Consider the following 17,091-nt stretch of genomic DNA (forward strand, 5'->3'; position numbering starts at 1 on the left):
TTCGGCACGCGTCGCCTTTTCAATCTCGCCCTAATCCCGCCCTCTCTCTATTTCCCCCCCCCCCCCACACACACACACGCCCGATTTCGCAATCGGAAGAACTCCGTGACGTAATACACGAAGAGCTATCCTTGCAAAAATGCATTGTGGGCGTTGTCCAATGAATACATTCGCCGGCGTTGCGATTGGCCCGTCGCCTCCGCTTCTGCGCAACCGCACTCTCGTCTTGCGTTTCCGCCGCTTCCTTCACTGACGGCCTGTCGCAAAAACTTGGAGCATTTCTTCCGGCCGTGCTCCCTCCCTCCCGCTCGTTTCGTCACTAGCTCGTCGGTCGCCCCTCTGCTTCTCACTTGCCGTTAAGCCAAAGCGAGCGGTTGCTTTTCCTTCAGGGCCTTTTTTTTTTCTTCTCCCCCCTCTCTTTCCCCTTCCTCCCCCCCTCCCGTCCCGAAATGCCCCCGAAGAAACCACCCCCGCCATCGGCGCCTGGGAATAAAAAGGCGGATCAGAAAAAGAAGGAGAAGATAATTGAGGTGAGTCCTCGGGCCTGAGTCCTCTTCAGCCGGGGAGGCTTCACGCATGGCTCCCGGTGGTTTCTCCCTCCCGGCTTTCTCCCTGCCTGCCTGCCTGTGGCAAAGGAGCATTGGCGGGGAAAAGGGAAACGGGGCTTCTCCTCTCCCTGACATGCCAATTTTAGAATAGGATAGAATAGAATTCTTTATTGGCCAAATTCGTGCATATGCTCTCAGTGGTACATAAAAGAAAATATACATTTGTCAAGAAGGATGAGGTACAACCCTTAATGATTGTCATAGGGGTCAAATAAGCAGTGAAGAAACAACCAATATTAATAAAAATCTTAGGATACAAGCAACAAGTTACAGTCATACAGTCCTAAGTGGGAGGAAATGGGTGATAGGAATGATGAGAAAAAAACTAATAAAAAGTCTGACAGTGTTGAGGGAATTATTTGTTTAGTAGTGTGATGGCATTCAGGAAAAAACTGTTGTGTCTAGTTGTCTTGGTGTGCAGTGCTCTGTAGTGACATTTTTCTGCCTGGAGGAGTATAAATGGAGGACTGTTAGACCCAAAAGGCCATGCCCCCTCCTTGGGTTTACTTTTAATAGAGGAAAAAATGTGTAGAGGAAGTCCTCCCCCTTTTTCTTTTTTTGGACTCATTTTGCCTTCCTTAGACAACCCTTTGAGGGAGCAAAAGAAACAATATTTGAAAATTTGACAGTGTACAGGTAGTACTTGACTTATGGCCACAATTGAGTCCAGAATGTACGTTGCGAAGTGAGAAATGTGTTAAGTGAGTTTTGCCCCATTTTACAACTTTTCTTGCCATGGTGGTTAAGTGAACGAATCACTGCAGATTAATAGCAATAGCATTTAGACTTATATACCACTTCATAGTGCTTAGAGCCCTTTCTAAGTGGTTTACAGAGAGTAAGCATATTGCCCCCAACAATCTGGGTCCTCACTTTGCCGACCTTGGAAGGATGGAAAGCTGAGTCAACCCTGAGCCTACTGACATTCAAACTGCTGGCAGTAGCTTGAAGTACTGCACTCTAACCACTGCACCACAGAGACTCTTTAGAGTTTAACATTGCTAAAATACAAATAGAAATGCTTTTGCATGTTACATTAATGCGTGCTATTCTTGGTCGCTACCGTAGACGGACTGTACCTCAACTTATGACCACAATTGAGCCCCAGAATGCATGGTGCTAAAATGAGAAATTTGTCCTGAGGCCTGTCCCATTTTAAGACTTTGCCGGTTGTTAAGCAAATCACTGCAGTTGTTAAATTAGTAACCCAGTTGTTAAAAGTGAAGCTGGATTCCCCAGCTTATCAGAAGGGCACAAAAGGGGATCGTTTGACTCTGGGACCCTGCAACTGTCATAAAAATAAGTCAGTTGCTAAGCAACTGAGTTTCAATCACATGATGATGGTTAAGTGTGGCTGCAATGGTTGTTAAGTATGGTCAAAAGTCCCTTTTTTCAATGCTGTTGTAACTTTAAAAGGTCACTAAACAAGCTGTTGTAAGTTAAGGGCTACCTGTTGGCTAGACAAAGACTTCTCTGGGTTCTATTAAGATTTTAAAAGTACAGTATATACAACAGACTTATGTTACTCGCTAAATAAACTTTTAGAAGCCTTTTTTTAATCTCAGTCTTAGTTTGAAGCTTGGGATGAAACAACAACAAAAAAGATATGTAAAGAAACCAAGGCATCTGTTGACATTTGTAACTGATGCTAGAATTGATTTTGGACTGTATGAAAATGTTCCTAATTGTAGGTAGCTTTCTCAGAATCGTTCTATATCCAGCTATTATTATGGATTTATTACCCATATAGCTAATGTTTTATTTTAGGTACTATGAAGGATGGATATATGGTAACCTCTCCTAATTTAATTCTTTCAATGACAGTTCTGTGTGGTCAGTGCAGCTGAGAAAAAGAAGGAATGGTGCAAAGTCACCCAGTGAACTTTGTGAGAGAATATTTGAGCCAAGGCTTCCCTAATTCTCCATATTGACTGAAATTACACCAATTTATGAAAAGTGCTGGTTCACAAGCCCCAGTGAATCCTTTCATAGAAGTTAAAAATCAAAAAAGAATTAACAAAAAAAGATTTTTACATATGAAGCTAAAAACTTCAACACTGGAGTGTTGCTACAAACACATGGATATAATTTCAAGACATTAACACCATCAATCAAAGTATCAGGCTTAAAGTTCTGTTTTGTACCTGTATACAACAGAATGCATATTGGAGTTAGCTATAAAAGTATATTAATTAAACCTATATTGAGTAACAGTTTTCCTTCCTTGAATAGATTTGTACTATGGGGGTTCATGGGATTCTTGGTTAGAATTAATGCAATTTATTTCTGTGAAGTAATTTGCATTGGGTTTATAAATAGTTGGGACCAGTGCAGCAGGATACAACATGCACTGAAGCAACTTTGTCTGGACAATATTTGGCATGTGCCTAAGGGGCTCCAGGACTTATGGCTTGTTGTTCAGTGCGCAGAGTTCCACTCAAACCACCTCAACCCATAAATAACTACTGTGCTGGAGTAGTTTGCCTTGAAGGGACTGCAAAGCAGCATCAACGGAAGCTGCCTAAATCTTTGAAACAAGAATATCTTTTTAAAGCTTTGAACAGCCTTTATATAACAATCACATGAAGCCAAATTTATTTTGAACTATTTTATGATTTACACTGCTAATTTATGATGTTATGAGGAAGGAAAAAAGTTTTAGTGGTGCAACAGCACAGATGATATGTCATCTTGAATCTTGGGATAAAACTGATAGAACTGGATTTTGTGCAAAAAGAAATTATATTAATGTTTGCTGAAATAGTAATCAAGGACATCAATGTTCACCCACAAGGCCAGTATTCTATTATAGTATACTATACTGCAAGGTTCGACAAACCCAGGCGCCTGGTCGCCAGTGGCGCCTAGAAAATGTTGTCTGGCGCCTAGAAAATGTTGCCTGCTGTACTGTATGTCAGCGTTTCCCAACCGGTGTGCCGCCTGGGCAGGGCGCTGCGGTGCCTCTGACCTCTCCGCTCCTGCCCGATGCCGCGGTTTCTGGCGCTCTCCTGCTGGGTCCCAAAGAAGGCAGGCAGGAAGGAGAGCTCCATTCTTCGCGCCTTTTTCCCGCCTTCCTTCTTTGGGGCCCAGCAGGAGAGCGCCAGAAACCGCGGCATCGAGCAGGAACCGGGAGGTCGGAGGCACCGGCACGGCAGCGCCCGCCCAGCTGAAGGTTCCCTGTCGTCATCGGCAAGTGTCCTTTGGGGCTCGGCGGGAGGGCACTGGCGGTGGGAGCGGGGGAGGCCGCGGCTGCAGCGGCACAGGCAGTCGCGGGGAGATGGCGGGGGGAGCGGGGGGCGGCTAAAGCGGCCCCGGGCACTGTTCCCTGTACGCTTTTCCAGGGGCGCGCAGGGAGCCGCGGCCACCCGCCCGCCTACCGGATTTCCCTCCGCGCGGCTGGGGAGGTGGATTCGCCGCCCCCGCCAGCCCGATCTCCCTCCAGTGGCTGGTGACGTAGTTCTACCGCCCTCGCCAGCCTGATCTCCCTCCGTGGGGGGGTGGGGGGCGACGAACCGACGACCGGGGGCTGTCCGTCCGTGTTGGGTGGTGCAGGGCAGGCACAGGCAGCCCCAGGGGAGAACAAGGGAGGGAGAGAAAGGAAAGAGAGAGTAAGGGAGGGAGAGAAAATTGAATGAAGGAGGGAGAGAAAGAAAGAGTAAGAAGCAGAAAGGATAGAGAAAAAGGAAGAGAAAGGGAGGGGGAGAAAGGAAAGAGGGAGGAAGGGGGGGAGAGAAAATTGAATGAAGGAGGGAGAGAAAGAAAGAGTAAGAAGTAGAAAGGATAGAGAAAAAGGAAGAGAAAGGGAGGGGGAGAAAGGAAAGAGGGAGGAAGGGGGGGAGAGAAAATTGAATGAAGGAGGGAGAGAAAGAAAGAGTAAGAAGTAGAAAGGATAGAGAAAAAGGAAGAGAAAGGGAGGGAGAGAAAGGAAAGAGAGAGAAAGGGAGAGAAAGGGAGGGAGAGAAAATTGAATGAAGGAGGGAGAGAAAGAAAGAGTAAGAAGTAGAAAGGATAGAGAAAAAGGAAGAGAAAGGGAGGGGGAGAAAGGAAAGAGGGAGGAAGGGGGAGAGAAAGAAGATATGAAGGAGGGAGAAAAAGAAAGAGAGATAGGAAGGAAAGAGGGAGAGAAAGGAATGAGAGAGAAAGGGAGGGAGAGAAAGGGAATGAAAGAGGGAGAAGGGGTGAGAGATAGAAAGGATAGACAGAAAGGGAGAGAAAGGAAAGAGAGAAAGGGAGGGAGAGGAAGGAAAGAGATGAGAGAGGAAGGAGGAGACAGAGGGGGTGAAAGCGATGTCAGGTGGAGACTCGGCAAAAAACCAAGTTTGCTTAAAAAAAATTCTGGCTCCTAAATTTTTTGGCTGGCTCCTAGATTCTGAACAACTTTGTCGACCCCTGCTATACTGTATACTATATTATAGTATAGTATACCAAAATGAATACAGCAATATATATATACAGTGATCCCCCGCTCGTTGCGAGGGTTCCGTTCCAGGACCCCCCGCAACGAGCGGGTTTTCGCGAAGTAGCGCTGCGGAAGTAAAAACACCATCTGTGCATGTGCAGATGGTGTTTTTACTCCCACAGCGCTAGCGAGGAACCGAAGATTGGGGGCGGCGCGGCTGTTTGCCGCCGGCATGGGGGGCTTCCTAGCAGCCCCCCAAACCCGGGTTGGGGGTCCGGGGGGTGCTGGCAAGCCCCCCATGCCGGCGGCGACATTTTAAAATAGCCGCGCCGCCCCCAATCTTCGGCTCCTCCGCGCTGGCTCTCGGCGCTTTCGAGCTGAGTCCGGGAGCGAATTCTCTTCCGGACTCAGCTCAAAAGCGCCGATAGCCAGCGCTAGCGAACGGCTTGTCCACGCTGGCTCTCCGCGCTTTCGAGCTGAGTCCTGGAGCGAATTCGCTTCAGGACTCAGCTCGAAAGCGGCGAGAATGAACCGCGTGGGCGGGCGAAGGGCGGGCGGCAGCGAGGAGTTTGCGTGGGCGGTGGGGAAACTCCTCGCTGACGCCAGCAAGAGGGGGAAGACCCAGGGAAGCCGGTTGCCATCTACGCATGCGTGCCCATAGAAAAAATGGGCACGCATGCGTAGATGGTATTTTGACTTCCGGGTTGAAAAATTCCCCATAGGAATTAATGTAAATAATTTTAATTGGTTCCAGCCCTCAAAAAACTCACAAAGTTAGTCTAAATTATGCAGAAAGACATGTTTTTAATGAAGAAATGTACATGTACATATAAATGAATAATGAAGTTTCTTTCACTTAACTTGTAAACTTTCTTAAACTTTTAAATTTACATATGTTCAACTTCTCTGCCACCCAATCCTGTAGGACAGAGGTCCCCAACCCTTTTTGCACCAGGGACCGGCTTTAAGCGATCAAGAGAGGAATGGGTGAATGAATGGACGGAGGGTGGGAAGGAAGGAAGGAAAGAGGGAAGGGACAGGAACAGAGGAAGGAAGCAAGGAAACTTATGAAAGGGGAGAGTAAGAGAGGAATGAGTGAAGGGAGGGAGGGAGGGAAGAAGGTGGGAAGGAGAAAGAAAAGAAGAAATAGAGGAAGGGAAGGTAAAAGAGAGAAAGAAAAAGAGCAAGAAAGAAAGAAAGAAAGAAAGAAAGGGGGAAGGGACAGGAACAGAGGAAGGAAGCAAGGAAACTTATGAAAGGGGAGAGTAAGAGAGGAATGAGTGAAGGGAGGGAGGGAGGGAAGAAGGTGGGAAGGAGAAAGAAAAGAAGAAATAGAGGAAGGGAAGGTAAAAGAGAGAAAGAAAAAGAGCAAGAAAGAAAGCTGCAAGCACCCCCCCGAGCCCCCCAGGCCGGCTGCAACCTTTTAAAACATGCGCGCCGCTTCGCAGCTGTCTCCTGAAGCCGAACGCGGAAGTTAGCGTTTGGCTTCAGGAGACAGCTCCTTGGCGCTTGTATCTCGAATTTGGGCTTGTAAGTAGAACAAAAATATCTCTCCCCTCCCAGCTCTTATCTCGAGTTGCTCTTAAGTAGAGCAGCTCTTATGTCGGGGTTCCACTGTATATATATATATATATATGTATATGTATATATATGTATGTATATGTATGTATATGTATGTATATGTATGTATATGTATGTATATGTATGTATGTATATATGTATATATGTATATATGTATATATATATGTATACACACACACACATACATACATACAGAATACAATCATATATATATATATATGACTTTGGGTCGTTAATTTAGACTACTAAAACAACCTATGGATATGGATATATTAAGTTATTATATAGAGCTGTGTAAGTGAATGATACTTAACTAATAAAATACTTCACAAGTCCATTTTTCAAAGTATTTAAAATCTAAAATTGAGACAGTGAAACTACAGAGGAAAAGAAGTGGAGGCATAGGAAGAATGTAAGATTATTTCAATTGTGTATCCTCTGATTCAGTTTAAATAAGGTTTGAAAGAGACTAGTTTTAAAAGACTCGAAAAGATTGGCTTTGACTTATCTCTAAGAGAAAGTAGTAGAGGAAGGGTAATATTATGAGTAAGAATGAAACTTTGGAAGAAAGTGTGGTTTGATTCTATGATATTTAAAATTTTAAGCAATGTAAAGATTTACATCAGTTGGCATATTCAGGCTTTCTGGGAATAACTCAACACATTGCTGCAGTTCTTTAGAAACAATATTCTTGAATCACTTTATATCTGAAAAAATTAATTTGCTAGGCAGAAAGTGTTCCTCTTACTAAAATTTTAATCATTCTCCAGTAAAGTCTAAGGTCATGATGGCGAACCCATGGCACATGTGCCACAGGTGGCGCACAGAGCCATATTTGCTGGCACGTAAGCCGTTGCCCTAGTTCAGCTCCAGCGCACATGTGGGCACCCACCAGCTGATTTTGGCTTGCTCAGAGGCTCTGAGAGGGCATTTTTGGCCTCCGGAGGGCCTCCAGGGGGGCAGGGGAAGGTGTTTTTGCCTTCCCCAAGCTCCAAGAAAGCCTGTGGAGCCTGGGGAAGGTGAAAAATGGGCCTATCGGGCCCATTGGAATTCAGAATATGGGGTAGTGAGGGGCGCATGGGGAGCATTGAATATGGGTGTGGGCACATGCACGCAGGCGATAGCGTGCATGTGCCTTATTTTGGCACCCGAGGAATAAAAGGTTCGCCATCACTAGTCTAAGGTATCATTTTTGCTTCTTTCTCTCTTGTTAATTTTTTTATAAGGTATTATACAAAATAATTGCCAAATTTATAAACCTCAGGATAAGGCAAAATAAAGTAATAATTAGACAACACAGGGCTATGGATATAATATCAATTGAACTCATTTTTTAAACAACAAAGTGAGAGATTTATCTTACGATCTTCTAACAGGTTTTGAAAAGTTTGAATATCTTGCTAAAAATAGAAATGGATAACTTGATTGTTGTTGTCAAAGAAAGTTTAGAGACAAGTTTCAAGGTTGACTCATTTGGAGTGAAAAATACATTAACCTATAAAAATGTGGGATTTAACTGGCTGAGCTGTAACACTGTAGCAGAGAAAAACCAAAGAGGTATTCAGAACTATATTTATGGCTGTTTGCATGTTATGTTATGTTATATGAAGGGAAAATAAAAATGCTTAAAGGCTTCCACCCTAATTATGTTCAAATATCTGTAATCCATCTACTTTAAAAGCCTGATATTGTTGTTGATAGAATTTTACAATATATGTACACAGTTCTTTTTTCTTTTTAGCTTCTTTTGTAGGCAGAATATTTTGCTTGAGTTTTTCTGTTACCTAAGCATGTTTATCATTATCCTGAATCTGCAGGGCTTTGAGAAATTAAAATCTTTCAGTTATTTAAAACCAATTTAAAATCTCCCAATTTTATTTATGACCCAAGATCAAACACAATGACCAACTGTATTTATATGGATAAAACCCAGACATTGTGTCTGGGAAGAAAATTAATGATCCCTCGAGTTTCGCGTCCTCGAGCATCGCGAAAGGGCTATATCGCTAGTTTTCAACCCGGAAGTAAACTCCACCATCTGCGCATGCGTGCCTTTTTTCTATGGCCACGCAGGCGTAGATGGTGGAGTTTCCCGCCGGGCAGATAAGCTGCTGGGCGGCTTCCCTGGGTCTTCCCCCTCTTGCCCCGGTAAGACCCCAGCGGCGGCGCGAGCAACGGCGTGGGCGGGCGGGCGACACGCGCGGGGACACCCCAGCTCCGCTTCCCAGCTGGGAAGCGGCCCCAGCAACGGCGTGGGCGGGCGGTGCGCGCGCGCTTGGGGAAACCCCAGCTTCGCTTCCCAGCTGGGAAGCGGCCCCAGCAACGCGCACGCGCTTGGGGACATCCCAGCTCCGCTTCCCAGCTGGGAAGCTGCCCCAGCAACGGCGTGGGCGGGCGGGCGCGCTTGGGGAAACCCCAGCTCCGCTTCCCAGCTGGGAAGCGGCCCCAGCAACGCGTGCGCGCTTGGGGACATCCCAGCTCCGCTTCCCAGCTGGGAAGTGGCCCCAGCAACGGCGTGGGCGGGCGGTGCGCGCGCGCTTGGGGAAACCCCAGCTCCGCTTCCCAGCTGGGAAGCGGCCCCAGCAACGCGCGCGCGCTTGGGGACATCCCAGCTCCGCTTCCCAGCTGGGAAGCGGCCCCAGCAACGGCGTGGGCGGGCGGGCGGCACGCGCGCGGGGAAACCCCAGGCGCGAGCAACGGGGTGGGCGGCGGTGGAAGTAAAAACACCATCTGCGCATGCGCAGATGGTGTTTTTACTTCCGCACCGCTACTTCACGAAAAATCGATCATCGCTTGGGGTCCTGGAACGGAACCCTTGCGATGATCGAGGGACCACTGTATATTGCAAGAAGTTGGACTGATGGATAAGGAATGGCATTGGACCAGATTACCTGCGGGATTGCCTTCTGCTGCATGACTCCCAGCGACCGGTTAGGTCCCACAGAATCGACCTTCTCCAGGTCCCGTCAATTAGACAATGTCACTTGGCGGAACCTAGGACAGGGGTAGGCAAACTTGGCTGTTCTATGACATGTGGACTCCAACTCCCAGAATTCCTGAACTAGCTTGATTGGCCCAGGAATTCTGGGAGTTGAAGTCCACAAGTCATAGAAGAGCCAACTTTGCCTACCCCTGATGTAGGAGAAGAGCCTTCTTGGTGGGGGGCCTGGCCCTCTGGAATCAATTCCCCCTGGATATTCGTACTGACCTCACCCTCCTCACATTCTGTAAGTCTAAAGACTCATCTATGCCACTGGGCTTGGGGCCAGTAGATGCTAGCCCCCTGGCTGACAAATGATATGTATGTTGTTGTTGAATGGGAATGATTGATTTTTAATATAATGGGGATTTTAGTTTAGATAAGTGGATTTTATATTAATTGGATTTAGAATTTGTATTGTATTATTCTTTTTATATGTTATAAGCTGCCCCGAGTCCCTGGATGGCATATAAATCAATCAATAAATAGTCTGTATGTTTCCTTTGAATTGGCATTTCTCATTAAAAATGAGGTTTTATTATTCAAGAGGACAAACTCTTAAATGTTAATTGTATTCTAATAACATGTTTTTAGTTAGAGTTTGTTCTTACTAAGGATAAATTTCAAAAACTGGATTGCTTTATATAAATTTTGTAAAATGTAATGCTAACATTGATGTAAATATTTCAAATTTAGGATAAAACATTTGGCTTAAAGAACAAGAAAGGAGCAAAACAACAAAAGTTTATTAAGGCAGTGACCCACCAAGTTAAATTTGGTCAACAAAACCCACGGCAGGTAAGTAAATATATTTACTAGGCTTCCCTCTTTTCCCTTTGCTCATATCATGATTTGATTGCTTTATTATATCTACAGTTATAGCCATTTGACTATGGATAGTATAATTTTATATTAAATTAAATACCAAACCATAACTTATGCACATTAATGGTGATATTTTTTACTAGGCTGCTCAAGGAGATGCTGACAAAAAAGTTAAGAAAGATGATAAGAAGAAAGAATTGCAAGAACTGAATGAACTTTTCAAACCTGTTGTTGCAGCCCAAAAAATAAGTAAAGGTAATATTCTCTTAATAAATCTACATATTTTTAGTTGTTGCATTTCAGCTTTATTTGTTTAATATGAAAAAAAAAATAGACTAAACAGTGTGCAAAATTTACAGGAGCAGATCCAAAATCGGTAGTCTGTGCCTTCTTCAAGCAGGGACAATGCACAAAAGGAGACAAGTGCAAATTCTCTCATGACTTGTCTTTAGAGAGAAAGTGTGAAAAGAGAAGTGTCTACATTGATGCACGAGATGACGAGCTTGAAAAAGGTAGGTTATTTCTGAAAAACAGTTCCATAATTAGGATAGGTATTCTCTTAGTTGAATTTGTAATTTTAAATAGCTGTGAAATCTGTTTTCTACCATTTTAACAAGATATATCTTGGCTACCTGTGAATTCAGAACAATAACAATATTTTTTTTAAAAAAACCTCAAATCATGCTGTTGGTAAAGGCTTTCATAATAACAGAAACAGTGTGGTAGTATTGTAAGTGCATCTTATTAAGCATGGAATAGTGCTTTTTGTTTACTATTTAGGTATATTTGTAAGGAGATCATTTTGGGGGGATGGATTTTTTTTTACTCAACCACAGTTCAGTGCTATAACTAAATCTAGACAAATATTGTGGCTTGTTCAGTTTCATGAGTAGTGCATGAAAATACAGATTTGCAGTTTGTCAATGAAAAATTTCAAGTCTTATCAATCAACTAGGAAAGGGGATTGGATGACATTACCTGAATGTATAATTCATTAATATAATGCTAAATCATATTCTGTCTAAAATGCCAGTATGAATATTTGCTAAGGTATTCAAATCAAACATTTACTATCTTTTTGACAATATTTCCCTGTTTTTTGTATAAACGAATTCATACCTAAAAGTTTAATATTTCTTTTTGTTCATTTTCCTCTTTACATCCTAAATATTCACAAACATACAGATGAAATATTTCTTTGTCCTTGCATGTAATTGAGAGGTTGTTAACGGCGATTAAGGCACTTTCTTAAAACATTTGTTTTCATGAAACATTTTGCTGTTCTGTCTAGACACAATGGATAACTGGGATGAAAAAAAGCTGGAGGAGGTAGTGAACAAGAAGCATGGGGAAGCTGAAAAGAAAAAACCTAAAACACAAATTGTATGTATTTTTGATTCTTAATTGAAGAATTTGTACTAGTTTATGTAAATTTACATGTTATTTCATTGTGTATTCTCGAAGAGAAGATAATACTACAAGAGAAAGCTGTTGATAAAATGAACTGAAATACTCACTGTGTGCTATGGAAGGTTATTGTAATAATAGAAGAAGCTTTTCAAAAAATCCACAATTCAAAAGGATAGTTTATTTTAGCCTGGACAAATTAACCTCAGTAATAGCATATAAACATAATACAATGCAAATAAATATGGAATCCATAGAATAAGAACTATCTCAGGCATATAATTATTTTGCCATAGTAATGTTTTCTGAATGGAATTCCAACATTGTTTTTACTACTTCTATTTTATTTTAGACATGAAAGGCATGAAGGTGGGCTTGAGATTTATGTAGAGAAAACAAATCCTATTTCAAGGAATGATACATGTGTCAGTATAAAGGAATAATTTTGGAAATATAGGTACTGTATAAACTACCTTTTCCCAATCATAAAGAGCTACTTCAGATGTATTCAGGATTATATAGTTACTAAGTAACTATGATAATGCTAATATGCCTAGAGAATGGGATACGAAATGTAATACCATCTGAAGGGATTGGTATCAAATACAAAAATAAGAGCATTTTAACTAAAACAATTATATTCTTGAGGGGGAGGAACGTGGACACTTCATTTTGTGCAAATAAAGCAAACATTGCCATATTACTTTCTCAAGCGGCTTTAATACTTCTCCAGGTGAATTCATGTTTGCATTTTGTCCCCAGGAATAAGAAGCATTCTCTTGTGGGTATAAAATAGAAAACAGAATTTGTTGCTAAATTTTTAATGCAGGTGTGCAAGTATTTCCTTGATGCTATTGAAAACAATAAATACGGCTGGTTTTGGGTCTGTCCTGGTGGAGGTGACAATTGTATGTACCGTCATGCACTTCCTCCTGGTTTTGTGCTCAAAAAGGACAAAAAGAAAGAAGAAAAAGAAGAAGAAATTTCTTTAGAAGATCTAATAGAAAAAGAGGTAATGTAGACACATATCCTGAAATAGAGAGAGTGGGAGAGTGAATGCAGTAATTTGGGCAATGAATTTGGGCATTAATTGAGTATAGCTGGCAATATTAAATTTAAAGATATTATTATTAAATTGCAATAACTTTTTAATTATTGGGAAATATTTATAGAGCTGTGGTATTCTATTAGCTTTTTAATAGATTAAGCTTTTTAATTTCTGTAACATTAAGACATTATGAAAATGATTACTAGTATTTGCCTCCAGGGGGCACCCATTTATCTTAACTGAGTATCTTATGGTAATAAATTTGTCTTGCATGAGTCATTAGATAGTAATAATATAAAATTAATATCGGTGGAGGGTTTTTTTTAACTTTAATTTTAATTTATACTTTATATTTCCAAGTCCTTGTTAATTCTGGAACCCACAATTTAAAAACATGAAGTCCTGCCTAGAAATTCAAGGGATTTAAGCCATATATATTCACTAATCATCTTGCTGAAAAGATTTACATTTGATGATACATTTATATTTTATTGTACTAGAGAGAGAGAGAAAGGAGAAAAAAGGAAATCTTTTTAGGTCCCACTCAGTGATCATTTTTTTATTTTGCAGCGTTCTGCCTTAGGAGCAAATGTTACTAAAATTACTTTAGAGTCTTTTCTTGCATGGAAGAAAAGAAAAAGACAAGAAAAAATTGATAAGGCTGAGCAAGATATGGAAAGAAGGAAAGCGGACTTTAAAGCTGGTAAAGCATTGGTGGTATGTTCTGCTTTTTTATATAGCAAAATTAAGCCATAGCATTATTAATGCACATTGTTTTGAAATCCATCTCTCTGTAATTGTTACATTTCCACTTAATGTTGGTCCTTTTCTCCATGCCTAGATCAGCGGGCGTGAAGTGTTTGAGTTCCGTCCAGAATTAGTTGATGCAGATGATGAAGAAGCAGATGACACCCATTATGTTCAAGAGACAGGAGAAGATGAGGTAAGAGCAATGTGTATGTGAGAAAAAAAGTCTTCCACAATTCAAGAATCCTGTAGTTAAATGCACCTGCTAAACTCCTTTATCAGGATTTGTTTTATGATTGTAGTCCAGTGTCGGGTGGGTTCCAACTCACCTCGTGCCGGTTCACTCCCTCTCACACCCATGGGCAGTAACAAAAGACAAACAAACAAAGCCGAAAAAACTGCATGCACAGTTCTGAAACTCTGCTTCTGTGCACACATGGTCAGAAGGGAAAAAATAAAAAAAAATAAAAAATGGTGGTGCCCATGGATTGGCACTGATTTGATCCAGTTCGGTGACATCACCAGCAGGTCGCTACCAGTTCAGGCAGACCGATCCAACTGGGAGCAACCTACCCCTGTCCTGTGTAAATGTTATTAAATACGATGATTAATTTTGAAATAATTTTTAAGCTATAAAAGAATAATTGTGGAAAACCATGTTTCTTCCACTTCAGGTTGATGAACTTGTCCGTGTAAATGATATCGACTTGAATCTTTATGTTCCAAAAGATGTGGATGAGACTGGAATTACTGTAGCTAGTTTGGAGCGATTTAGCACATATGTTTCTACTGAGAAAGATGGTAAGGCATTTAAGAACCTGTTTTATGCTAATGAGGAAGAGTTGTGTAATTTTTGGATTCTGAATATTCTCTATTAGTGAATCCCAAAATATGACTCCTATTGCATATGTGATTTGTTTGGATAATTGACTTCTTCAGACAGAATACTTTGTAAATCCTAATAATCCTATAAAATATTTATTTATTACATATGTAGTCTCCCAATTCATATAAAAAAATAGTATTTGAAATGGAAAGAAATAAAATTTGAGTTAACTAACAAAGTTAGGATAAACAGCTATCTGCAACTCATTTAAGAGAAAAGTAGTGCTTTCAGTAATAAATTAGGTAGCATTTTTTAAATTAAAAATATTTGTAGAATAAAAGAGACTGGAGATGGCTCTGTCACTCTAGATTTCAATCTTAGACATCAGTTAAATTGTATTATTTTAAAATAAAGAACTGGAATTGAAATATGCAACCCAATTTAAAGAACATATGCATAGAAAAATATAAAGACAAGGTTCTCTTCCCCCAAAAGTACAGAATGTTTCTTAAGTTACCCCAAATAACATAAAAATGTTATAACATAAAAAACCTCTTCTTGAAAATAAAGCTAAAGTCCTAAATCTGTTTGCTCAGAAAGAACTGTTTGCATCTTTTGAAATACATACATTTGTCTAGGAGGTAAAGTAGTAGACACCTGATTTTTCAAAAGTTTATTTCTTATAATGCTTTGCAAAGTTTATTATGCTTTGATGGGTTTACATTGTAGTTTCTTAGCTTTGGTATATTTTTCAGGTACTTAAAGTCTTATTAATGATATTAAATATGATTGGTGAATACATAGAGACAAGTTTGTGTAGTGTGATCAAGGAACTGACCTAGAAACTGTGAGACGTTGAGTTTGAATCCCACCTTACAAATGAAGCCAATTTTGGGACACTGGGCCAGTCACAATCTCTCAGCCTAGGAAGCAAACAAAGGAAAATCATTGCTGAAATTTAGCCAAGAAAATTGCAGGGACTACTTTGGGGAGTGGCCAGAGGTTAACAGGATCTGAAATGTACACACATACACAAATGCTAATAAGAATTATTTTATTTTTCAGACAACAAGTTAAGTGAAGCTTCAGGGGGTGGACTTGAAAATGGAGAGCAAAGTGATTTAGATCCTGACAGTGACATGGAAGACAACCCTGAAAATGGGGTAATTGATGCTGTACCTGTTGATGAAAATCTATTTACTGGCGAGGACTTGGAAGAACTAGAAGAAGAACTAAATACACTTGATTTAGAAGAATGAACAAGCAAATCATATTTGATTTAGAAGAATGAACAGGCAAATCAAACATTGTCTTCATCTGGTTTATCTAAAATGGAGTGTGCTTGGTTCCTCATGTGATTCTGGAAAGAACATTAAAGCAGAAATATTTCGCCAATTTTTCTGATTCAGTCTTAACCAGTTTCATAATAAACTATCCATATAATACACCGAAAATATTCCTTTACAGATATTGTAATGAAATGTCAAAAGTAGAAGATTAGCTAATTTTTCACAGAATATAAAGTTGAATGTTGCTGTCAGGTCCTGAAGGAGATCAAAGCACAACTGCATCTAAGTTAAGTGTGCTTAAATGATTTAATTTTAAGATATATATATTGTATAATGATAGATTGAAATGGTTGTTTTCTGTGCGGAAATTGATCAGAAATTTTTAAAGCAAACATGCTCATGATGGAGACTCATAAATTGACACTCTAGAATGGGGCTCTGTTTTCCATATTAAACACAACTGACTGACAAAAGTGTAAAATAAAGGCTATATGATTGAAAATATTGATCCCAGTATACATGCATGTTTTGCAGGCAACAGTAGACTTGAACAAAAGCAGTTTTGCAGATGAATGCAGTTTGTGCTGTAATCTCGAGGTAGTGATTCTGAATACAAATGCATATCCCTCCTTTTTGTTGATTCCAAAAACCAAACCAAAAATCCAGAATGAGCCGAGATTTCCCCAAATTTATTCTTCTATGGATCTCTACTGTAATTTTTGTGATAGTTTAGATTTCTGCTTTGAGTCATCTGCCTTAGTGGAGAACTCTAGCATTCTTTCTTATATAGAAGTAAAGTAAAAACAAGTTGCACATAATTGAAAAATGAGTTACTGTATTACATTGGCATTTTAGATAAAATGTATGAGCCAGGCGGATTAACGTTAAATATTTGCTTTGCCTTTTGTTTTATGGCATTCAGAAGCTATCCTAATGTTTTATTGCAAAGCAATGATGTAAGAGGACTGTCTGACTGATGTGAACTTTGATGTGTCTTAGAAATTGGGCTTTTATATTCATTTCAAAAGTGTCTCTTGTGTCTAGCTTGAAATCAACAGCCTATGTACAAATCCAAAAACCTATTCTTTGGAAAGAGGATTAAGAACACTGGGGATTAAAATAATTTCACTGCTGGATCTAGCTGTTAAAAGGCAACTCCTTGCTCCATATCCAGAGAAGTGTGTACAATCTTTTTTACTGTAAGTTGATATTGAATGTAAAATTGAAGCTTGTAGACTAGTAAATGAAATCTTCCTGGAATTCTACTGGCTTCCAACTGGATTAAGGAAGGAAACAAAGCTGATATAATGATATAGTAAAATGGCTCTTCAAGATTGCCATTATTTTTTTACTTCATGTATAAATTATACATAAATGCAAA

The 17,091-nt window shown here is 40.6% G+C and overlaps 1 protein-coding gene across 1 annotated transcript; it reads left to right on the plus strand.

Moving 5' to 3' along the window:
• Positions 1-254: 254 nt before the first annotated feature.
• Positions 255-17,091, plus strand: ZC3H15 (zinc finger CCCH-type containing 15). The gene is made up of 10 exons (XM_070731899.1): positions 255-530; positions 10,265-10,366; positions 10,537-10,648; positions 10,753-10,905; positions 11,685-11,776; positions 12,630-12,812; positions 13,419-13,565; positions 13,690-13,791; positions 14,270-14,396; positions 15,487-17,091. Exons 1-10 carry the CDS (start codon positions 450-452, stop codon positions 15,678-15,680), a joined length of 1,293 nt encoding a protein of 430 aa, XP_070588000.1. The 5' UTR covers positions 255-449; the 3' UTR covers positions 15,681-17,091.

Source organism: Erythrolamprus reginae, chromosome 1, assembly GCF_031021105.1.
Source record: "Erythrolamprus reginae isolate rEryReg1 chromosome 1, rEryReg1.hap1, whole genome shotgun sequence".
In the NCBI taxonomy this organism is placed as follows: Eukaryota; Metazoa; Chordata; class Lepidosauria; order Squamata; family Dipsadidae; genus Erythrolamprus; species Erythrolamprus reginae.